The 25199-nt window shown below is 36.3% G+C and overlaps 2 protein-coding genes across 2 annotated transcripts in view; both read right to left on the bottom strand.

The window, feature by feature from the left end:
* LOC112466734 (brain-specific angiogenesis inhibitor 1-associated protein 2-like protein 1) overlaps positions 1-25199 on the bottom strand; it is a gene marked incomplete at its 3' end in the record, with an annotated part of 69862 nt that overhangs the window by 31403 nt on the left and 13260 nt on the right. The gene's annotated exons all lie outside the window — the stretch shown is intronic.
* On the bottom strand, positions 6893-8595 carry LOC112466737. Its single transcript, XM_025035004.1, has 4 exons — positions 8405-8595; positions 8187-8298; positions 7742-7939; positions 6893-7635 (listed from the first exon to the last, which is right to left on the bottom strand). Exons 3-4 carry the CDS (start codon positions 7845-7847, stop codon positions 7010-7012), a joined length of 732 nt encoding a protein of 243 aa, XP_024890772.1. The 5' UTR covers positions 7848-7939; positions 8187-8298; positions 8405-8595; the 3' UTR covers positions 6893-7009.

Consider the following 25199-nt stretch of genomic DNA (forward strand, 5'->3'; position numbering starts at 1 on the left):
GCAGGCAAATATTTTAAAATATATGAAACATACGGAAAAACGTTTCAGACAAAAGTTGTTTGGTTCAAAGGGGGACATAAGATAGTGGTCATTGGTTTGACCTTGGATGGTCGTTTAAAGCTCACGTGAACGACACCTTTAATTTCTTAAATGAAAACCCCTATTTTTCAATGCATATTCTTGTAGCTAATCTCGAGAGCTTTTCAAAACACTATAATAAAGTATTTTTTCGTTAAGAACTTTGGGAATTATGAGGTTTGAAAGTTCTAGTATTTTGACATAAAATACAAAATATCTTGTAAAACATTAAGTTTTCGGTAATGTTACCTTAATACTTTTATGCACAGAATAATGAGAAAAATCAATTGGTATAAAAAAAAGCATAGTTCCTTTAAGAAAAAATATGTAATTTGCAACACGCATTTACATATTTTTTCTAAAAGCAACTATATATATATATATATATATATATATATATATATATATATATATATCTTAGAGTGTGTCATTTTGGGGCAACTTTCTTTTTCATTTCACGAATAGCATATATACTTCCAAGAAGGTAAAATAAGAGATATCTGTTAAATTTTTAGCCCTTAATATTAATATTAACAGGTCGCTCATCGCAATTTTTTATTTTTCATTTAGTAAGATAAAAAAAATTTATAACTATCTAACAAACAGTAATACAGCATTGCGCCACATAGATTTTCTGTAGTAAATTTGCCGCTCTACAAAAAAGATCTCTTATCATTTTTTCATAAATTCAACCGTTCAAAAGATATTCAATGTTAAAGTTTGATAAATTTTATAAAACTTGTTTTTGCTTCTTATGAATTTTGTATCATATCGACTATAAAAAATTATAAAATAATCAATACATATTTTTGTAGAAAATTTAACGATCTACAAAAAAAGTCTCTTATATTTTTTTCATAAATATAACCATTTAGACGATATTAAGGTTTATACTTTGAACTTTAAACCTTCATCCTTCATGGGTGACGGAGGATTAATATTAAAACAATCTCGATTTTTTATTGCGTAAATTATTTGTCCACCTTAAATAATTAATTATAAGCAACCTACACAAAATCCAAAATAGCCAGGAATGTTTCAAATATTTATTTAGGGCGTGCTCTAAGTAAGACCGAGAAAGGATTCCATAACCAATTCTAAAATCCTTCGATTTCCCTCTAGATCCTCTAGTTTTTTTTAACATCGTAATAAATACATACACACATTTTAACTTTACAACTCTCTCATTCTCTATCGCTTCAACTTTCACTATGTAAATAAATTGCTTGCGAAATATTCGCTTTGGTAAACAGCCGCTGTCTCGATACATTTTTCAAATGTTAATTGATTGCGTCAGCTAATAATCACTAATAGAAAACGATGACTTTTCAAAAGATAATATCGACACACACGCGGGCTGCCGTCTTGCTTGAGTGTTGACGCGCGAATAATAGTGCGGCATATACGTATTTTGGCTGCGTTCGGGAAGCGCGTTATTAGCGCTATTGCATCATTCTATCTTTATCGCTCATCAGGTGTAAAACAAGGATAAAATAAGCAAATAGCACTTATAGCGTCTTCCCGAACGCACCTTTTATACACTTTACGCGTTTATATAAAATCAGTAGACACGGAGCGAGACCGACCGTGACTCTTTTACGCGATGCGACGGGTTGCGAGTACCCGAGATGTTGAGATCTCGATAACGAGTGAACGGATCAAGTTCTAAGTAGGCTTGATCGATAGCTTGGGGTCCAATTAGAGGGGGGTTTCTCTCATAATATTCCGCTACGTGCCCTACGAGCGGAGATATTGTGACGCAAAGTCAAAATGTGAAAATTTTATTTTAAGATACTTCTTCTTCTCCTCCTAACGCCGACGCCGCGACGTCTCAATATTATTATGATTATTATGGCGTTTTCGATTTACTACTCGACCCGACTCGGGTCGCATCAATGGACGTGGAATACATACATAGATATGTATGTATTCCACGTCAATGATTCTAGAGTCCTGTATACATGATGCGACCCGAGTCGGTTTGAGTCGCAAATCGAAAACGCTATTAGAGAAATGTCACTTTCACTTTTTCGACGCTGGCGGCGCAGGTATCGCCAGTTTCGATATCGCGCGCGTATTTCGATAGATTTATCGGTCATGTGGAAGATTTATATTTAGGTAAATTAGGTATATATATATATATATATATAATATATATTGAGTCAATTTTGCTTCATGTTTATCTGGAGAGATTTCGTATCCTTATTACATCGTATTACCACCGCTGCCGGAAAAGAAGATTCTCTACGCTTGGCAGAAAGTGCCGCTAGGGAATTTTTAAGTCGATTCTTATGAATCAAGCTTGAATTCGATGTCTACGTGTCCCAGGTTGCCGATGACGAGGTCCACATAGTGCGCTTTATATTTTTCGGTGTCCAGGTGTAATAATACCTCGAATTTGATGTCTACGTGTCCCAGGTTGCCGATGATGAGGTTCACATAATGCGCTTCGTAGTTTTTGGTGTCTAGGTGTATTAATAACTTTAAATCTGAATGTAGGACACGTAGATATCGAATTCAAAGTATTAATACACGTAGACACCGAAAACTACGGAGCGCACTATGTGGACTTCGTCATTGGCAACGTGGGACACGTGGACATCAAATTCAAGGTATTAATACACCTGGACACCGAAAACTATGAAGCATACTATGTGGACCTCGTTATCGGCAACCTGGGACACCTAGACATCGAATTCAAGCTTGATTCATAAGAATCGATTTAAAAATTCCCTAGCGGCAGAATTAAAATTATGTCATGACATAATAAAAATTCGCTGAATTAAAATTATGTCTAGACATAATAAAAATTAGACGAATAATAGTAACCTTTCGAAAGTAGAGGTTTTAAGCTTGAAATTTAAATTTTATTCATTTTTAACAAAGTTACAGCTGCTCGAATTTTGCCTATTTTTAAAGATAAATTTAGTGTTTCTTCAATTTTTGTGAGAAATGTATAATTTACTTTTACTTAAATATTATTAATTTTTATGTATTTGTTGTTATTGCTAATTTTGTGAATAATTAAAAAATAAAAAATAAAAATGTTTTGCAGATCCTTGCTTAACACTACAAAATAGGTGATATCAGTACAAAATTATTTTTTTCAAAAAAGGTAAAAAAGTGCCAAGTACACGTAATGTATTTTGTAAATTCAAAAATCTAACCTAAGTGGTAGCTTTATATCTTTTTCACAAAATTATATTACCTAACTTAACTCAAGTGACATGTATTTCAAAGAAAGATGTGAAATCTTTAAATTAAATTGCGCCAATTGTAAAGAGAACATGTATATTGCTTTGAAAGATAATTGTTATGCAACTACTTTAAAGAAATAAAACCCAAGTGGTGTCTTCGTATTCCTATTCAAGGGTCTTTCTATTTTAAACCCAAGTGATAATAGCTTCTTAATTCTCTTTAACAAATTTTTAATATTACAAATAATCATTTTAATTACAAAAAATTAAAGAAGTAACAGTACAAAGTAAAAATATTTAATTAAAACAAAATAAATAAATTTTTCTTGTAAAAAAACTTGGCGCTGCTTTTTTACTCCTGTCACATTCCTCCCTAAATTATGTTTATTGTTTTTTATACAATCAAAAATCTTAGTACTAATGTTTAAATTTCAAAGTCTAGCAGCGCCAAGTTTTTTTACAAGAAAAATTTATTTATTTTGTTTTAATTAAATATTTTTATTTTGTACTGTTACTTCTTTAATTCTTTGTAATTAAAATGATTATTTGTAATATTAAAAATTTGTTAAAAAGAATTAAGAAGCTATTATCACTTGGGTTTAGAATAGAAAGACCCTTGAATAGGAATACGAAGATACCACTTGGGTTTTATTTCTTTAAAGTAGTTGCATAACAATTATCTTTCAAAGCAATATACATATTCTCTTTACAATTAGCGCAATTTAATTTAAAGATAAAACAAACGCGCATTTTCGTGCGTCTGTTCTTCCAAGAAATATTGAAAATATTATAAGATAAATAGATAATATAATATCACCAAACTTCAATTGACTATAACTGGCATATTTATTCACAAAAAATCACAACGTTTTAGTCCAATTTCGACTTCTCTTTATTTTCTACACTATATTTTACTAACACTGACATTATTATATTTTACTGACAACGCACAAATCATGAAAGTCACTGAAATTTTCCACTTTTATAGTTCCTTTGTTATTTATAATATTTAAGCGATTGTGATACAAAAATGGTTTTTTTTTTCCTAGTCTTCAGTTTCTGACTTGCGGGTAGAGTGTCACGAATTGCTTGTCGAATGCTTGTATAAGAGTTCACCTGAAGAGGGTCCGAATTTGGACCGAAACGTTGTGATTTTTTGTGAATAAATATGCCAGTTATAATTAATTGAAGTTTGGTGATATTATTTTATATTCACTGGCGGAAAAAACTTTTCCATTATTGATAAATAGATAAGCCGGCTACCCCTTGTATTTCAAATTAATTCAACAGGCTGTTATCGCGCATTTTCCATCTTGATGCTCTCGTCAACGGTCCGCAATAGAAATATTTCAACAAACACGCGATAGGAACGATAGGAACATTGCGTTGTAATAGGGAATGCATAAATTATTTGCCAACAGATAATTGAGGATAATAGCGTAAATTAATGGCGGGAAATGCAGTTAGGACTGATATGCTCGGCTTTCCAACCGAAGAGTTATAACAGACTTTGTTGCGATAGCAAATACAGAAATTATTTAGCAGTAAACGACCGATAGTATAAATTGGCTATCAAACTTGAGCCGTTGCGGATTCACGAAACTTGGCAGCCAGAAAGCAGAATTCAATAGGGGTATTCAAATAAGTTAGAGTTTAACGGTTTGACAGGTTATGTCGGGTTAAAAAGTTAATTTTTAACCCAAAGGGTTAAACTTTTAACCCAAAGATTAATGTGATAGGTTAATAAGTCACGTATGTGTATAACCTATGTATTTTGCATAACCTTAAAGAGTAGCGCGCCCATTGCAGGTTTGTGTATAAGTGTGAAGGAGAAGTTCAATGTTTACATGTTCAGCTTCACGAAATAATTACCAATGTATAAAAATAAGTTTGTACAATGCCGAAAATAAGTAAAAGAAAGAATTTGTTCGAAACTATCCTTTTAAAAGGATGTTTTGATCTTGTGAGTGGAAATTCAAATAAAGATTTTGATGAAGCTATTCTTCAGTGCACGGAGATATTTTTAATTACACTAAAATATTGCTACAGTGAACCTAGAAACGTCAGAGTTCCTAGGAGTAATGACTGGTATGTCAATATCCTACCCTCATATGATGATGATAGATTCAAGTCCTGCATGAGGGTGACACGACAGAAATTTGGACAAATTCTAAATATCGTGAGTGATACCACTACCTTCCAGTCCTTGTCTACTTCCAAGTCTCTTTCAATAGAATATCAACTTGCAATAGCTTTGTATCGCTTTGGAAATGATGGCTCAGGTACGTCATTTCTTAGGATTTCTGAACACTTTGGAATAAGCGGGGCAGGAATGATACATTTGTGCACTGAACGTGTGATTACGGTAAGTCAAGGATAATTATTTCTTTACATTATTATTAAACTTATAAATTTAAATTAATATTATATTTTTATATTTATACAGGTGCTGCTCTCTGTAGAGAAAAAATACATAACTTGGCCGAGCGAATTGGAACGCAAGCACATTTGCGCAACGATGATGAACTCGCTTCCAGGATGTATTGGTTACATGGATGGTACACATATACCGTTGTTCGAGGCACCTCTGCAAGACCATGAAGCGTATTTTAGTAGAAAACAGCAGTACGCACTACACATACATGCAATCTGTGATAATCATTTGCTATTTAGGAGCGTCTCAGTAGGTTATCCGACTAGTGCACATGATGCTAGAGTTTTCGCCAACTCGCCCATTGGTCTACATCCAGAGAATTACTTATCAGACGGTCAATGGATAGCAGGAGATTCAGCCTACCGCTGTAATCGATACGTAGTGACTCCGTTTAGAGAAAATTCAAATGTTGGAACACGAAGAAATAGGCGTCGTTTCAACCGTCATTTTTCAAGTATTTTATTAATTACGTCATTACACAAGTATGTTTATGATTTAGAACATTATCCTATTGCTCACAAAACATTTTATTCAGGTAAACGAGTGAAAATCGAACATGCATTTGGAATTTTAAAAATGTTATTTAGAAGTCTTCGATCCTTGCGTGTTCGAATAAATAAGAACAAAGGACATCGACGAGCATGTCAGTGGATTATAACTTGTATAGTATTGTATAACATTATTAAGCCAAAACCACAAGACTACAACTTCGATGTAGAACAAGTTTTTCATCACTTCGAACAGGAGCTGCAATACGATGAGACTAGAGGTGAAAATAACTGCTAAAGAGAGATTTTATTCCAGTGGTTTTTGCGAAGAAATATTTAGTTTTCTTAGTTACCATTTTATTCCCTTGTTTCAAGATTATACAGAAAATAAAAATGGAACAAAAATAATATGAATAATATTATGTATTTATATTATATAAAATATATATTTATATTATTATAAAACAGAATATAATGTTGTATAATTATCATAATTATCTCTCGAACGATCGCATCAAAAGTTGAAATAGGAACAGTTGCATAAGATGTAGGTGACACCCTAAAGTATTTCCCTCGTAAATGTTAACAAAAAAAATTTTCTTTACTTTTCTCTTCAATTTTATAAAATTTTTTAAACTTATTTTTTTTTAATGTAATTTCTGTAGTATATAAAAATTTTAATTTTAATGAAAAAAAAAGACCTTCAGCAATCGTAAAATTTTTCCATGTCGTGATCATAAAAATAAAATAGCTAGGGTGTAGCCTACACCCCACGCGATCTTTCGAGGGTTATACAGAGACTTCCCTGGTAATTATTTAATACCCATTTTTAATTTTTCCAACTCAAGGTCATGCTGTAATTTTAATTTCTGGAGCTCTGCATCTTTTTCAATTTTTAACTTCTCAAGTTCAAATTGCCGGTCTTCACTTTTTTTTTGTCTTTCTATGTTTGCCGTCCACTTCTCACGTTCGAACTTTAATTGCTGCTGCTTAAATTCTTGTTCTATTTGGAATCGTGTCTGTTGTTCAGCATGCATCTGCACCTCCTTTGCCTTTTCCCAATTCAGACGTTTCTCTTCAACAACAATTCTTGCTTTCAGAGAATTTTCTAGCGCCGCTGCAGCAGACTTAATAGGGCTTTTTCGTAATCTTTTCTTTAAAGGTTCATCCTCTGACGTCGATGTAGTGGGTGTTTCAACAACGTGTTCAATAATTTGAAAACTCGAAGCATCTATATCATCAGGTAGGTTGGGGAGTGTGTTCAGGAGTGTGTCAACAGTTGTATCATCATTTGTATCAGTTTCTATTTCCAAACTTGTTCCGTCACCATCCAACTCAATATCATCACTATGATGGATGTAAGGAGGATTGATGTGAGGCTTGTCACCGAGGATTTCGTCCAACTCGAAAAAGAATTTACAACGCTTGATTAGCTCCACTAAAAGTTAAAATATGTATCAGATAAGCATAATCATAAACGTCACTTATAGTTTATAAAACGAATGAATCATATAACGCTTAATAAATCATATAATCATATATACTTTTTACAGTATCACTTCCTGTCTCGACATTTTCTTGAAGAATGCCTTGTCCAGTTTTGTTTCGCCATTCCAAAGCTTTATTGTACGATGCCTTCATATTCTTCATATGTTGAACAAGCTTAGCATTGTTAATATTCTCAAAAAGTGGAAGTTGGTAATGCGTAAGAAATTTTTGTAGTACTCGGGTGCGGTTGGCTTCTGGAAAACCATTTTAAATGTTTAAATGTAAATGAAGGTTTTAAATATATACCCAGTAAACATCGAGCATCAGTTACATTGCATCTGTGTTACAATTTCTCACTCAACAATGTAAATGCAATATAACATATGTGTTATATTACATTTACATTGTTGAGTGAGAAATTATAGATGCAATGTAATTGATGCTCGGTGTTTATTGGGTATTTGAATATTCACTGATGTAATAGCCATTTTGCCCATTTACTTCGAATTGTCTTCCTATGGATATGCCATCCTTGGCGTAATCTAAAATCGCTTTCTCCATTTCTTCAGTCCACTTCTGGCGAGGATTAATCACTACACGTGACTTTTTGGTCCTTTAAATGAGATTAAAAAAGTTTTCAAATTTTTCTTCCGTACTTTTTTATAAATTAATTTAAAAATTATTTAACGTAATACAATAGGTAATAGAAATTGACATACATTCCATCAGGTTCCACACAGCTTTTTCTTGGCATTTTGTAGACTCGTACCCAGCAGGCCTATTCTGTAATTATTAACAATAATGTCGTTATTGATGCTGTCGTTGCGCTGATAGTAAAAAAAGCTGCGCAATGACATATCGATAATGACACTATTGTTACAGATACAGAATAGACTTAAGTGCGTCCAGACTTGTGTCGTATCACCGTATCATGTATCATGATCAGCTAAGAATAGGTATTTACATATATACGGCACCCCGTCCACACTTAGCTGATCATAATACGCGATCCAGGACATATACGATATGAACGCACCTTTACAGTGCTGCTAGAATGTAAGCTGCTAGATCGTGGAATAGGAGAGCTTTCACCACTGAATGCAGGATGCCACTAACTTAACCTAACCTATCCACACGCACAGCATGTCAGTTTAGCCGAAGACGAATGCTTAACCTATCGTATTAACCTTTAAGTTAAAAGTTTAAAAATTAACTTTTTAACCTGACATAACCTGTCAAACCGTTAAACTTTACCTTATTTGAATACCCCTAAATAATTCGGAGAATTGAGGTTTAGAGTACGCAGTTTAAGAATCAAGAATTATGAAAATTTCTCGTAATTAAACGTTCTAATTAAAAACTTCTTGATTTCGGAATTTCCAAAATATCTAAAAATCCAGAGATTTCAGTTAAGTCCATTTTGAATTGAGATCGATGCCTTTTTTTGCAAAAATGTAAATCTAGAATTTTTATTGCTAAAGATTTAAAATTAGAATAAAACTGTAGATATTATACATATAAATCACCCTAAATCTTCATTTCGCGTGTTCTAATCTTTGGCTTTACACGCAACATCGCGATAATGTAAGTCCTAAAATCTCGGTTAAGTCAACTTGGAGTTAAGATCAATGTTTTCCCGAAACGTGCAAGAGCGCTCAAGGGATCGTCCGCTGATCCCCCGGGGCGGTTTCCGCCGTGCCGCCGGCGCGGCGCGGCGCGGCGTCATGGATGAGTCGGGGCGTCGCGTCGTTCCGGAAGCGGGATCTGGTTTGGGGTTTCCTTTCCTTTCGGCAGAGTCGCGTCACTGTCGAAGTTAAGGTGGCACTCACGAGGCGTAACTCCGCTGATGCGGTTACGATGTATCGATCCTGGTAAGAGCGTGACGGCTAAATTAAACTCGGCTTACCCCCGACCTTTACATTGCCTGGGGGGTCTCGGCGGTGACGCATTGCGAGAGCAGGGGGTGAGACCGCCGCGTCAGGTGCGTCGGAAGGTAACGACGCCGTCGTCGATTCAATAGCGCACCAATTATCTTCTGCGTTTCCTGCGCTCGAAAATCCGCTGCACGAAACCAACGGTATATTCTTCGAACTTGTTACTCGCGGCTTCATTAACGGTTCACGAAAACAATTTGCGGAATCACGCGCGAATATCCATGTTTCAATTTACGTCCGACCGCGCCTGTGATTTAATTGCACATTCCCTTTATTTCAATATTTAGATAATAATGCAAGCGGTAAAAATCGTGATTTAAAAATTTAATATAAATAATGACCATTGTATTTACACTAAAATTACGAAGTGGGTCAAAATGAATTGTTTGAGATTTTTTAAAATAATATAGATAATTATTATTTATTTCTAAAACATCATAATTTCTGAAATTTTCTCTGACTTTTATTAAAATATGCAGATAATTAATTTTATAAATTTGTTTTTTTTTTAATTTTTTTTTGTTTTGACTTCTCTGTAGAAATAGGTAAGGGAGAGGGGGGAACTGTAGGACACTTTTTTTTAAAGAGCTCATATCATTTTCAATTTTTAAGAAAATTGGTTTTTTGACTCAATTATAAGTTAATTTAGTTGTTAATGCTCAATATAAACGTATGGCAAAACAAACATTTGAAAGCAATGCGTTGTTTTTACCTTTTAAAAAAATATTCTTTAATCTGTCCTATTCTGCTTCCCTAGAGGAGAAGTTTAGGATGCCGCCGGGGTAGTTTAGGACTAATAATAAAAAATCGAGATAATTCTCGTCTTCTTATTTTATTTATTAAAAGTAATAAATCTCTTGTTAAGCAACATTTTACAAACTTCTATTAATATATTTTTTCTTTAACAATACAGTAGGTAATTTGTAGTAGGCAATCAAATAAACATAAGTGTCCACCTATTGGAATCTTAATTAAAATAAGAATTAGTCTCACAAATTTCTCTTTTTTTCTTTTTTTTTATTATTCAATAGTTTTAGCGTTAAGGCCGGAGGTCGTAGCTCCGAAGAGAAATCTCGTTTTCGTGGCATGCTGGACGATGTCGGCCACATTCTTACGTAACTTAGACGGACGTCGGGACGCTGCGAGGCAAAATCGGGCCATTGCCGTGAAAGAATGTATACACGGGGTGAACGAACGATAGGGAATCGACCGCTCTTCCCCGCGTACCACGAGATGAATATCTCGCTGTATGGTCGCGTGGAGCACGTACATACGTACTTCCGGAGATTGGTAAAGCCTATTAAGACGCGTGCCACGACTCGACGATGCGTTACGTAACGCGGATAAGCGCTAGACTCCGTATAATTTTCTTCGGTATACTCTTTCCCAAATTTCCACACGTTAATGAGAGCACACAGAGGAATTCTCACACTGTCGATTGCGTTTGTCTTCTTCTCTGGTCAAGACGTTTTATCTTTTTATTTTTTGTAACTTTATCAAGTTTGTTTATGTTAACCCTAGAGAGTCTTTCTGGGGTGATATGTCACCCCACGCGAAATTCAAATTGCGCCCTGCCTTAGGAAGGTTAGTTTTCATACCGAGACCCTAACCATAATTTAGTTTAGTCATCCGGCAGTTGACCTCCGTCATTCAGCAAGTGCGTTAGATCCGTGCAGCAGCTGAAAACCGAAAAAGAAAATCGTTTGGGGTGACGCCTTTGGCCGTTTACGTTCGACTTTTACTAGATTAAAGTATATTTCAGATTTTTTGTGAAAATCGATAATGAAAAATTATACACTTTATAGCACTCCCCGGAAAATTCTACCCCTGTTTTATATATAATTCTTTAAGATTCGGTGAAATATTTCATTTTTGCTGTTCTTGCACAGCAACTGATTAAAACTTTGTACAATTTTTATGGAGTTAATTTTACTGTTTCCATATACTTTTATAACTTTTGACTACCTTTCAAATAAATAATAATCAACAAAATCTGTTTTACATTCCATTTCTTGCGATTTTTCCCATCCGACAGTTTTTCGTCATTTCCTCTACTTCAGACGTTCAAAAAAATATGTTTTTTTTAAGAAACAAAAAAATCGTTTACATGCCCTTGAAGGTTGTCTATTCGTCTTTCAAAATCCGTTGGAATTTTTAAAATTGGTGAATTTTATGAAAAACTACAGCATTTTTTATAAAAATAGTCATTTTAGCCCAATTTTTGGTTCTTTTTTTTGTTTTTCGAAATTTTTTACTGTTTTTTTTTTTACTACCGCAATTTGATGACTACTATCGTCTTCCCTATTAAAAAAGAAAACAAAATTATCTATTATAAAGTTGTCTAACAACAAATAGAAACATTATACACGCGGTACAAGTTTGGGGTGTTTTTATACCCCGCTTGGCCTTTCACGTATGAGAAAATTCATAAAGACTCTCTAGGGTTAATATTATTATTATTTTATCCATGTTATTTGCATACGTCGTTTGCGCCATTTACTTTATTTACGTCACTCATTTGCCGTTCATGTTGGCCGCGTCGTTCACTTATTTCGCTCTCCGATATTTATGACAATCGCTATTTATTATTTTATCGCGAAAATTCCCGGTCTCTAACGCGGCTTATGACTTCAAGTGCGCGCCATAAATCGCGACGGCTCGATCTGCTTTTTCGAGATTTACGGCAAAGTAAAAAATGTCGTCGCCGGCCGACGGGGACCGAAGGTCCGCGCCGTGATCGATAAGGCCGCGGTAAATTTAGTCGGCCGGTTCCGTTACAGTCCGCATAACTGGGCACAGCGAGCGAAATGGACGCGGCCCTCCTCTAACATCTCTTATTGGCAGACGGCCACTCCGAAGAGAGCAGGAAAGAGAGAAAAAAGAGTGAGAGAGAAAGAGAGGACGCAGGGAAGCCGGAGATGAAGTCCAAGCCGATGAATGTCGACTAACGGGATAGCGTTGCATGAATTTCGCGTATGTGTGGCCGTGCGCGAACATCCGCGTGCGATTCTTCTCTTACTCGATGACCACTCCTATTTACTCGACAAAAATCCATTTTCTGCGTGCACAAGATGTATCGTGATGAACAGCGGTTACGACCTTGAAATCGGACTCTTCGAGTGGATTCATTTACGAGAAATTTTTCTCGGACAACTGTTCGCGAGATGTCCTTTTCGTAAATCAAAGATGTATTCCGGTGGTCTTAGATCAAACATTTTCTAAAGCAGAGCCTAACCTGAGATTGACTTTATGAATACTAGATGCGATTTGTTATTGATAATTCGTCCGTGATTGCACGATTAACGACTTTGACTGCGGTTAATCAATATTGTTCGAGAATAATAACCAATTATCGCGCAATTTAATAACCATTTATTTCCACCGCCATTCAGAAAAACGTGAGGCCGGACAGGGACAAATAGAAAGAAAGAGAGGGATATGGGTTCGCCAGGACGACCCGGTGACCTCCTGAGCGTGGATTTACCGGTGTGGATGGTCTTGCTCGAGGATCCTCTCGAAGGAGCGAATCCTGCGGTCGTAATTTACCGTGGTCACCGTTAAACGGGGAAAGAGCCTAACTACCGCATGCCGCAACGAGAGAGAGAATGACGTTGCCGCAGTGAACGTATAAAAATGCAGCCCGTTTCTGGCCAGGAGAGTGAAAATGGCCGCAGCGCCTCTCAACCACAGCGACTCGTTCAGCGACATAATAGCGGACTCTCCCGTTCCTCGGTGTTATCACATACCGGCCACAGAGCCGTAAGCCAGGACACCGTAACTTCCGTGACGTTTCCAACACACGTTTCGTAAAACGTAATGATAACAGACTCCTCGCGTTTTGTATGAAAGTTGTCTCGAAAATTGCCTGGCTAGATCTTCGACTTTCTAGACACTTCTAAAAAAACAATTATTTGTGAGAAACAAACTCAACCAAGTAATCGTTGTTATTCTACTGTTTTTTTAGTGGCAGCCTATTAACTAGAACGGAAGCATGTTCTGCTTTGATATAAAATCTCCTTTTTTACAATTCTCGCACGCGAGATAATTAATGAATTCCAGACAAGTCGACAAGTATCATTTATGGTACTGTATAATCACATGTGTGGAAAAAGAAAAAGTATAGGGGCGAAAATCGGGTTACAAGGCCTAGATCAATATAATCAGTTGATTAAATAGTTTACGTAAAAAGAAAAACTATATGTCGAGCAGTTTCTAATAAAAGAAAACCAGAAGGCGCGGATGAAGGAGAGAGACAGAGAAAAAAAAAGAGAGAGAGAGGGGGGGGGAGAAAGAGAGACAGAAGAAAGCCGCATGTATTCACCTGGAACGACCTGTAGGAAGTGGAAGCGATAGCAGCCAATATACCGTTACCAAGAAAAACCGACGTGTCAAACCGGTCGAATTTTTGGCGCGCGCGATTGCACACGTAAGCACGGCCTGTGTCGTTTCGCAATCTTATGCAAACGCAATCGCGCGCGCGTGTGTGTGTGTGTGTGTGTATAGCCGAGGTACAACGAAGGTCAATGCGCCCGTTTCGAATTATCGTCGTTGCAAATTATTTTTCTTTTCTCAACGGGGAAACAACAGGGTATTCCGTCACGCAGGACATCCCCTTCTCTCATCTAAAGCTAGTTTATTCGAGATACATACATACACATACATATGTATACAGAGTACTTCCTAAGTAAGTACAAAAAATTGAAGGAGATATTCAAAGTTGTAAAAAAAGTATAAAAATTTCGAAAATCTGAAAAATGTTTAAAAATATTTTATTTGGTATGCGTACATGTGGTATTAAGAATCCTTTTCCAGCACCGATGAAACATTTTTAGATCCACTAGGGGCGTGCATCTTTGACACCCTGTATTTTAAAAACGAAGCAGTTTAGAGCATACATTCCTAGAACCTTTTCTTTCTAAAATATAAATCACGGAATAATCCCCTTCAATTTTTTGTACTTACTTGAGAAACATTCTATATAATAAAGCAATCATTGTATGAAAGATGCATGAGTGCGTCCTATTTAGGAATGGATCAAGTTCAGTATGCACTTAAAAATCCGAGTTAAATCCAATAATTAAGATCCATTTTTTAAGATTCAAGTAATATTCATAAGAATAAGTACCTAATCGATCCCGACTAGTTAGTTTTGAATGAGTCCCTGTATTCGCAATGTACTTATAATTTTTATTATAAAGAATTGAATCCTTTGTAAGTAATCATAGAGAGTTCGAAACTACACCAATAGATTTAAATCTACTTATAAGATACTTAATCCCATCGCTAATTCTATTGCAAACATGTCTGAGAAATTTTCTTCCGCCATTAAGAATATTTAGACTGTATTTTGATGATAATAAGTTTTATAAACAAGTTTTAATACAACGGGTAATTACAACATATTTCTGATTCCCTTTCCTGGAATATTTTCTTGGTACGCTTGCCGCAAAGGTAGCTAAATTTCACTAAAATCTGAACTTTATTCGCAGAGACATCAATCAACCGAAATGAAACTTTCCTCAGAATGAGATTGAGACTCTACACCCACCTACCCCTCTGATAAAATAGATGTAATCCTTACGTATTCACATCCGCTATCCGCTACGGGCCCTTAAATACTCATTTAAGAACGTCATCTGCAAGCAGCGCCTTTATAATTGCACATACGTTACCGACAGACGACGCCATTTAATCGTTTCGTTGCGGGAACGAAAGCTCTCCTTGCCACTCTCTGCATCTCCATCTCCCCGACGGGCCCTGACAAATTAGAGACACTCGCGGGCTTTAATGAGTTTTGGTCCTAATTAAGCCCGAGAACTCCGTGAGCGTCAATACGTAAAGTTAACTGAACGTCGTGCACGAATAATCCGGGTGAGCCCGATAACGCGTATTTATCATTAATTGGCTCTTCCGCGAGTAATCGCGTTAGCTGCCGTGAAGCTAACGGAACAAAAACCCAAAGAATTTTTCGCCGACACGATACATGGCGAAACTTTTCGACTCTGCGAAAAATACAGATTATATATTTGGAGAAAAAAAAGCTTTCGGTAACGAATCCTGCGTAAGCTGCCGCATCTCGTGACGAACAGATAGGAAAAGAAATTCTTTCAACGTTACTAGCTTTTTAAGAATAGAAACTCCTTAAGAATGTCTCAGAACACCGTATTCTCAGAAACTTTGATTTCAGAACTTTGAATTTTCACGCGCGTTTACACGAACAGAGATCGACGTGTCAAAAATTCATTCGGGAAAACTCCGGGCGGGCCACTTGGAAGCGGATCGAGCGGAAAGTTCCCCGAGCGAAGTTGTTCTCTTCGTTTCCCGACAATGGACAAAAAACAGAGAAAAGAAACAAAAAGTCTTCCTGAAAAAAAGTGCGCGGAGATTTACGCGAGTAGCAGGAATAAAGCTCGAAGGAAAGTCTCGCTCGAAGATCGGGAAATTGAGTTTCCTCGGGAGATCTTACTCCCCGTCATTCCCTCTCCCTACCTTTCCTTTTCCAAAAACTCTATAGCGCTTATTTATTTATCCCCTGCAAGGGATGCGCAAGCACGTACGCGATCAAAATGAAATTTTTAATAAATAAATAGCGCGCACCTAGAAATTCACGGAGATAAATGCGTGCATCGGTAGCGACGTGCCCGGTTTTCCCGATGAGATAGCCTGAAAATTGCATTAACCAACGCCCGGAGCATCCCCAACGAGTCGAGATTATAGTACCTACGAATTTAACGACCTGGGAACGACTACCGTGCAGCCGTACGAACTTTACAAGAATCAAAAAGTTTACGCGTTCGCGAACTTTCGAGCGTTTCAAGTTCGTGCGTCCGCGACTATAAAAATTCAAAATCCGAGGTGCAAGTTGCTCGAAGCGAGAATAAAGATTCGCGAAATCCATTTACGATTCCAAGCGTCGAGAATCATCGCCGAACTCGAATTTCCGAAGAAGAGAGAGATCCGAAAACATCCGGGAGATAAAGAGATTCTTGATACTTCAATGAGGGAAAATCAGGTAAAATTGAAAGACCGGAGGGATTTGGCCGACAATAAGACTGGGAGAATTTCGCTTACACGAATTCGAGAGTAACGCGATCGCAAAAGTAGATCTTGGTAATTGCATTGTTCAGGATCTAAAAGTTCCGAGGATTCGGATACCCGAGGTTTCGAGATCCCGTGGCTCGCTAGCGTTCCACGAGCAAATAGAAAGGTGCACGGTAATTTCACTCGTGGTGCTCATGCCGTGTTGCACCGGGACTGGTTGTGCAACTGCAGCGCGAAGCACAATCGCGGTGTACGCCATTGCGTTGCAGAAGGTCGTAGGTGGTCCCAGGTGGGTCAGTCGACCAACTGGTTTCTAGCGGCTTCGCAGAAACTACCTGGAAGACCACGTGTTTTCCCGGCAAAATAAGTGCAACGCACAGCACTCCTCCTTATCGCGGGATAAGGCCATTGGAACGAGATATTCGAGTCTCTCAAGCGCGATTCGCAATCTTATTTAACAAATTCTCATCACGAGTCCCAATCTTATTTAACAAATTCTTAATTAACTCATCCGTTTTTTTAAGGAGTATTTTAGTATTATGGGATATAACTGTCAGTTAAAATTAAGCAAAAAAGTTTTGGTAATTTTGTCTTCCCTTCGAAAGAACGTCGAAGAATCAATTATTTATCGTTCCTCGAAATTGGATCGAATTAATTGTTAGTAATACGAGTATCGATACGATACGAGTATGCGTAAAGAAAAAGAAAACCATTGACTTGGCGAGAAACGATACGCGGAATTGTAAAGAGCGGAATGCGAAAGATTGCGCCGAACGACGAGAAAGTCGCTTTCGCCCGGCCACTCCAGAGGAGATCGGCCACTTCTCGTGGCGAGTTTGCGATTAAAACGGGCCCCGATCCAGGGCCGTACTTTCTACGATGTAACACAATCCTACCATCTCACACCTAACATAAACTAGCAAAGAAATTTTAAATATGCAAGTTTCAGAAGCTCGGACAGATATCTAACTTCCTTGATTCCTACATTCCTTTTCTAAATCTCTAAAACCTCAGAATTTAAAATTAATGTTAAGAATTAACAAATTTTAAACGTACAGAGATTAAAAATCTTAAAGATTTAATATTGCGAAATTTTTGAGCTTTTACTACATACAAGAGTTATTTAAAAATTATATCTAAAAGAGATTAAAAACTTGAGATATACAAAGATTGTTTCATAACTGTTCGAAATGTCTCAACATTTCTAAGGAGACTTCTTTCGCAAGAAATATATATTTATGCTAAAATTAAATTTTTTAGATATAATTAAAATTAAAAAGAGACTTACTCTGAATTAAATTCAAAGGAAAATATAAAGTTATCGGGCCATGGAGCCTAATGTATTAAATTCGTAACTAACAATAAGTTTTAAAACTATATTGTCAAAACATATATGTGTATAATCTATACTACACATAAAAACTTCAATTATTCATATCTCAGATAAAAGTATTTATTTCTAAGATGGTGTAATCTATTATAAACCTGATAAACCAAACATTTCGGTCTTGGTTGAGATCCTATTCTCATAGGACATAAAATTTACTATGATAGGAGCGCAAAGTTGTAGCATTAAAATTATTACAAAACCGTGTATCAAAATTCGTGTGTTGTAAAGTGCTTGGTTGCGTCTGTTTATGCGGACACGCTGGGAATGTCACTCTTGTGTAGGACCAATTTGAAAGTGTGCTCTTGAGTGGATCTCTGCACGTGTCAACGATGTGTATAACTTTAATGCCCGTATCACACTAGCGATTGGCGATTGCGTCTACGTTTGCGTTTACGTCTCTTGACCAATCAGAAAGTAGCTCCTGGCCATTGCAATTCGCGATTTCCATTCTGATTCGTCAAAAGGCGTAGACGCAATCGTAAACGCAATCGCCAATCGCTAGTGTGATACGGGCATAAGATGACTTGTAACCGACAAAAGCAACGTTCAACTAATAACTGTTATACTAAACAAGTGTGGCGCTTATAACAAGAACAAAGATCATAATAAATGAAATTTTTGGAAAATTCTGTGTAAGATTTAAGAATCTGTGTCATTTTTAAGATACTACAAAAATTTCAAGATTATTTAAGAATAATTGATCTAGTGGATCTTGATGAGCTCGAACCTGGGCTCTAAAAATCTACAATAAACATCGGAATTTCTGATAAACTGTGAAATCGGAGAATCCATGAATGTGAGAATTCAAGCATGTAAATGCCGCTTTTAAGACTGCTCGAAATGTTTCGGAACTTGGGAAATCAATCGGAATGCCTGGTCGGCGCACCGAAACGAGACGAACACGAGCGGCCGAGAAGCAATAATATCGCCTGATTGGAAACTGGTGTTAGCCATTGCGAGCGAAGTCGGTTACATCCGATTTGTTGCGGGGTGAACGATCTCGTTATTATAGCTTTATACGCGATTACAAACCGCGGTCTTGGCCGTGGCAGGGGAGAGGAGGAGGTATCGCCGGCGCGTGAAAGCATCAACCGCGAACATCTTTAATTATTAACTTTCTACGTGTCATTATCACGGAAAAGCGGATGGGCATTGCGAAATGCGATTCTACCAGGCATAATAACGCGTCCCATTCCTGCAGAAAACACTTCGCACAATGACCTTAATCGTCTATTTGTAACAGCGATATATGTACATACGTAGTTTGTTGGAATATCGAATTAATCCGCGCCAAATTAAATACATTGACTTTGAGATCGCATAACTAAAGGTGCGATTTCATTGACGCTAGAAACCAGCGGCAGCGTCAAGAAAATGTAGTGGGGGAAGAAGTTCAGACCGTCTCAACTTTTTAGAGTACCGCAAAATTCAACGAAATTTCTTCCTCCACTACATTTTCTTGGCGCTGCCGCTGGTTTCTAGCGTCAATGAAATCGCAGCTTAAGAGAGCGGAAGAGCGAGATCGCATAACTAAATGATTTGAAATTCACTCTCTGACTCACTCCTACTTTGATTTACTCGATTAACCTTCCTGATCGTCCATAAACAGTTACTCTCATGCCCGATCATTACGCTTTTTCTACTGAGATGCGGGGTTTTATTATCCCGATTATCCACCATTCCTCCTTTCACCGACCGTTGTTACAGTTATAGTTATAGAGTCCAGAATTTTGTAGGATCAATCGCAAGGAATGATTCATTACTTTTGAGTGAAAATATTATGAAATATTATGAAATATTTTTAAGTGACACGTACGAAAAGGTATATACCTTTTTTGTCATACAAATTCTATAAAATTAATATATAATTAATTTATTGTATCATACATCGTTCATTTATTATTGTAGTAATAATAGTAATCAATAATGATAACTTTATTAGCCCAACTCAGAATGTTAATATTTAATCGACCTCCATATTATTTCGATAATATTATTAATAATTCACCGGTGAGAATTATTCGACCGTGTTAAAACATTATTAGCGGTTGTACGAAGTTTAAACATAATTTTCACAAAAGCGAGGCAGCATATTTGCGCGCAATCCGTGACGCTTTTCCGAAGATGGATCCCGCCGCATCCGTAAACAGGATGTTTTTTAACTGTCAGAAAGGGATTCCCCCCGACTGTCCCGGGCAACCGTTGTCAGATTTATCGCGTTTTCGCTTTCACCGCCTCCGCGGTCTTGCGAGGCCGCGTGTTTTCACCAGTAAAGTTATTACAATCCTGTGATCCAATCTTTTTACACGCGAGCCGACCGTCAAAGGGCGATCCTCATTCACCTGCGTATCTCTCTCGCGATGCATCCTTAAAATTTCCAGGGTTCGCGGTCTTAAAACGACGAGTATCCCGGCTAAATGAAAATAGCGTGTCACATATAGGATTAGGATACGCAGTGATTGTCTTAGACGATTCCAAAATAATCTAAATAAAGATAAGATAAAAATTCGTAAATTCGTCTTACAATTAGATGAGATGAGAGTCTTACAAAAGATGATTTTGTTTTTAATTAATCTAGATGAGAGATGAGATGATTATCATTGGTTTATCCAGATAATTTTTTTAGATAATTTCTGTTCATAAAAAACTATTCATAAAAATTTATAAAAAAAATTACGTAGATCATAAAAGAGATATTAAAACAGTACTCACAATTTTAAGTTTTCATTTCTCAAAAATAAAAATTGTTCAAATATTTTGTCTGAATATCGATTTCGGGGTATATTATTGTTGTGTTAAACTAAAAAAATGTTTTATGAGCGCCGACAGTGGTAAGAATGTATTATATTTAAGGAAAATATGTTTTACATTTGGAAAATTTATGAGATTGGAGTTCCTTTGATTTAGATTCCAAATACGAAAGTGCTACGATTTAATAATTGTTTGTTTAATATTTTTACTTTTTCTTTCAATGTCGTGGAAGAAATCTTCTCCGCTGCTACTAGAAGTTGATCTGTTTTCGAGTATTAACTTCGAGTATGGATTCTTGTAGGTATTTGAGTAATGCCTTTTTTGCAATATAATTAGAATACGCTAGAATCAAATAGAATTCAAAGTATTTAATCATACATGGGATTATATAGTATTTTTCTTACTTTTGGCAAAATTATACATATTTTTATGTTGCAGAAGGAGAGAACAATAGAAAAGATGGCCCATAAACGCGCGTTAAAAATTCACGTTGAAAAATTCATGTTTTTACAAAACGCGACCTCCGCGAAGAATCTCGGCAGAAAAGTCGTAATTCCAGCATTTTTCCCCGCCGCTGCTCGGTGCTTTTCCATTGGCCGGCCGCAAAATTACCGAATGAACACGAGTGGGGAAGCGGGCACACATGCGCTTCTGCAGGAATGGATGTTTTCCTGGCTTCAGGAATCCCGTATGAATATTTATGAACGACCATCTCGACCTGGGCGCGGTGGATGGAATCTACATTTCTCCTCTCAGTTCTCCCCTTCCTCTCTTTTACGCTCTCTCTCCTGGTTCCTCGCGTAACAAACTTTTTTCTTCTCCTTCTCTCTCCACACTCTCGTCTCCGTCCCGCTTGATGCGTCATAAAATCATAGTATATATATTTCCCTGCCAAGAGTATCCTTGAATCGCAGCCTCGGTGAAGGGGATGAGAGAGAAGCGGCTCCGGAATTTCAAGAGAGACAAATAAATTTGCATTGGTACACTATCTACATCGCGTCGAATTTTAATTCGACAAACTTGACCTTCCGCGAGATTTTAATCTTTTATTGGATAAAAATTTAAGAGGAAGGTTTTGGAGAATATCGTCATCACAATCTTTTTTTATCTCTGATATTTTTATCTCTAGTAGGAAAGTAACGCAGGCTAATCCAATCTCCGCATCGAGCCTTGTCGATCTCACGTGATATTGACGTTAATCGTGACTCCAAGATTTATAGTTATTAGCTCTTGTTCGTAACGAAATTGTTAATTAACAGTTAAGTAACATTTAAAATGGAACATTCGAATATAACGGGTCGTTCGTATGACAGATAACAATTCCATCGCACCACCCGAACGCCATGACTAGATTTCTGAGATCGATCTCGACGTCACGTGCGCATCACGGTTTTGGAAGCGTTACGGTTTTTATTGCAATATTTACATCCTGATTTCGTCAACGCGGACGTTTTATCTCGCATCCGATGCAAAACAGCGTGCGAGCGAGGGCGCGCCGCGACCGGCAAAATATTTACCTTGCAATTCGGACATGTAATAACTCCGGATATTCCGCAGCCCGCGCCGACAGATGCACCGCGAGTTCAGCCCGTTTATGCAGTTCATCCCTTGTTTGATTTCCACCGGAATATTTTACGCCAATGACGCGCCACCCTCTTCCCTTCTGCACGAGTTTTTCGATAAATCGAGTGAACAACGAGTCGAAAAAAATCGATGCACGACGATGTTTAAATATGTACCGAGTGTTTAAAAAAATTCAAGATTTGGAGAGGCGTAGCTTACCAGGCTAAATAAAATGTCTAATCAACCTATTTTACAGGTCGAAAAATTAACCATGTTAAAGACAAGGATAGAGTCTTATTCAGTTTGAGTGATGCAGATGACTCTTCTCGTATTTTTGCTATGTCATTTTGCAAAAATTGAAAGTAAATGCTTAAAAAGTTATTTCTTTCATGTAATGCCGAAATACATTATAAATTAGAAATATTCCGTAAAGAGTATTCACTTTTCGATTATCTTTCTTAAACACTTTTATATGCAAAATAATTAAAAGAATATATTTATGTATAAAAAGACACAAATTTTATAGTAGGTATTTTAAGTAAATCATTTGTGTTATCAAAATAAAAAATTGTGTCTACATCTGACAAGAAAAAATTTTCATTATTTAGTTTCTTTTTAATTCTCTACATATAGGCACTATATACATTATACATTCATAAAAATATAAAATATTTATAATTTTATAGAAAAACATATGCACACAAAACAAAGAATGTTTAATAATAATATAAATAAATAAAGGAGTAACATTACAGATAAATAATAAACAAGGCTCTCCAAATATCATTTTATTTAAAGCTTTCAATGCGTTTTTTATTTATCTGCGTTCGATTCGAACACGCTGCTGATAAATAAAAAATTTCACGACACAACGCTGAAATAATAATAATGAAAGCGATCGGAATGACCGCGCTGGATTTTCCTTTTCCCGAATCGGTCGTAAAATTTCGATATTTTTTTCACACCGAGGTCGAAACGTTAAAGCACAAATAATTTTTATAGTAAATTGCCGAATTGGTTCCCCGCACAAATACTGCGCAATTGCAGGATTTACGATGCTCTCTATAATCGGCTATTTCTTTCTCCCTTTTTGTTGTTTTGTCTAACGTCGATTCGAATTATGTAAGTCATGTAAGATACTCGTTGTCATAATATTTATCCCAACTCAAAAGTTATTGTGTCTGAGCATTCGCCGTAAATCAGGGGAGTTGTAGCAACGTTAAAATAAATCTAACTCGAATAAGACATTTTGTAAAAACGATGTTACGGTCGATGAACCTCGTCGTTTCCCGCCTTGATTGATGCAAGAAATATTTAAATCATGTACCTATTCTCCGATTACGTTAATGTATAATGCATGTCTCGAGGTAAACCACGGCTATTCCTTAATAAATCGCGATACTCCAAAACGCCGTAAATTCCTTGTTACGGGAATTTAAGAGTTATTTTCATAATCGCGTGAGAGAGACTCCCTTAACGTATCTATACATCTATACAGCTTCTAATCTTTTTTATAATTTACAAGGTAATTTGCAATTTATAATGTTTAGTTATAGGAGAGAAAAAGAGAATAAATTTATCTGTAGGAAAGACCGGGGTAAACTTGACACAATTTTTTCAAACGCAATTTTTAACAATTAATTAAAACTTTTCAAGTAAATTTAATGGTACACATTTAAAGAGTGTTCCTTCAGGTACAAAATTGCTTAAGGTAGTTTTGCTGCACGTTGCTTAGTTTTGTCCCTAGGAAAGGAAAAGTGACGCAAAGACAAATTTTCAAATTAAAAAATGCCGGGGCAAACTTTTCGATACTTTGCCTGATTGACACAATTTGATCTGGAACTTATTTTTTATTGTCTGAAACTAAACATACATTGTTTATCGTATATTTAGAAAGTACAAAAATTCGGAATTAAGTAAAACAATCATTGAAAATAATAAGAACAAAAATTGTTGAACATTCAATTATTTTCATCTAAACTCATGTCTGAAATACAATTTATGCAAGTAAATTCGCGATTAGACGTGCGCACACATTTGTCATGAGCCATATAGCTGCATGATAAGCATCGTTTGTTATTGGGAGCCGATAAAACGGTGTCGACTTTGCCCCGAAAGTCATTTTTCACTTTTGTCACTTCAAAAATATACAAATTTTGAAAATATGCAAAAACTCTATTATCGGATTCGTATAGAGCATCGAATTTTTCATCAAAATCACTTACCGGTAGATTCGCAAGAGTAAAAGCTCGATGAAAGAGTAGAAATTTTCGAGAGATCAGAAAATTTACTTTTCACCATCAAAAACGTTTATGTCGCGCTAAAAATTACACCATAACTCAGAATGTCACCAAATTCCGTTGATAATACTGGCACATAAAGGCACATTTACAGTAGGGAAGGCAAGTTTCTAGATTTAAATTAGCAAAAAGCCTAGTGTCAAGTTTGCCCCGGTCTCCCCTATATAAATTACGATAAAACTTTCTTATAATTTTTATATCATATTACTTTTCTGTATATTATATAACAGTATTATTATCTAAATTTGTTTTGAGAAATGTATATTGACTTATTATATTACTAGCATGCCCCGCCGGGCTTCGCCCCGGAGAACATGTGTATTAAGACACGCAAATAGTCTCTCTCTTTCTCTCTCTCTCTCTTTCTCTCTCTCCCTCTCTCCATATGCAAATTCGGTCAATTATTTCTCAAAAAATTAGAAAAATTAAAAAAACCGGTTTCCAGAAAATAGGTAAAAAAACTATACACTCTACCTCTACACTCCCCAGGAAATTCTACCCCTATTTCATATACTTTTAATAAAAATTCGGTCAA

This window comes from Temnothorax curvispinosus, unplaced genomic scaffold (genome assembly GCF_003070985.1).
Source record: "Temnothorax curvispinosus isolate PA1 unplaced genomic scaffold, ASM307098v1 QBEX01016525.1, whole genome shotgun sequence".
Taxonomy (NCBI): domain Eukaryota; kingdom Metazoa; phylum Arthropoda; class Insecta; order Hymenoptera; family Formicidae; genus Temnothorax; species Temnothorax curvispinosus.

Coding starts and splice junctions, on each gene's coding strand:
- LOC112466737 (XM_025035004.1), bottom strand. CDS start 7,847: ATGAAGAATATGAAGGCATCGTACAATAAAGCTTTGGAATGGCGAAAC. Junction 7,636..7,741: donor AGGAAGTGATACTGTAAAAA/GTATATATGATT, acceptor TTTAACTTTTAG/TGGAGCTAATCAAGCGTTGT.